Here is a 312-nt window from a genome sequence, read left to right as displayed (position 1 = left end):
GCACCGGGGTTTTTATTGTCCCTGGCCACGGCGGGGCACTGAGGTTGTGCCTTGAGGATATGCCCGTGCAAGACCCGGTGCACAGCAGCGTGCTGGAAAGTCTGAGGTACGTCCGCCGGGGCTGATGGCATCCTGGGGCCACGTCCTTGTGTGCAACCCACCAGCCAAACCTGCCGACGAGCCTCAGCACGCTCCGGTGTCCACCTCCTCCAGACCTGGGAGGAGCATCTGCCTCCTCTGCAGATGTCCTGAGCAAAGAGCCGGACGGGAGAGCAGCGCTCCGACACCAACATCCTTGCTGCCCACGCCCTC

General features: G+C 64.1%; 1 protein-coding gene across 1 annotated transcript in view; it reads left to right on the top strand.

Moving 5' to 3' along the window:
* The first annotated feature begins 59 nt into the window (after positions 1-59).
* Positions 60-312, top strand: part of FAM20A (family with sequence similarity 20, member A) — a 9,423-nt gene continuing 9,170 nt past the window's right edge. Inside the window, exon 1 of the mRNA XM_010087605.1 lies at positions 60-106. Coding sequence (XP_010085907.1) covers positions 60-106 — 47 coding nt within the window. The remainder of the gene's footprint in view (positions 107-312) is intronic.

Source organism: Pterocles gutturalis, unplaced genomic scaffold (assembly GCF_000699245.1).
Source record: "Pterocles gutturalis isolate BGI_N339 unplaced genomic scaffold, ASM69924v1 scaffold15151, whole genome shotgun sequence".
Classification (NCBI taxonomy): Eukaryota; Metazoa; Chordata; class Aves; order Pterocliformes; family Pteroclidae; genus Pterocles; species Pterocles gutturalis.
Note: the sequence above shows the minus strand (reverse complement) of the source record. Positions and strands in the feature narration are given on the sequence as shown.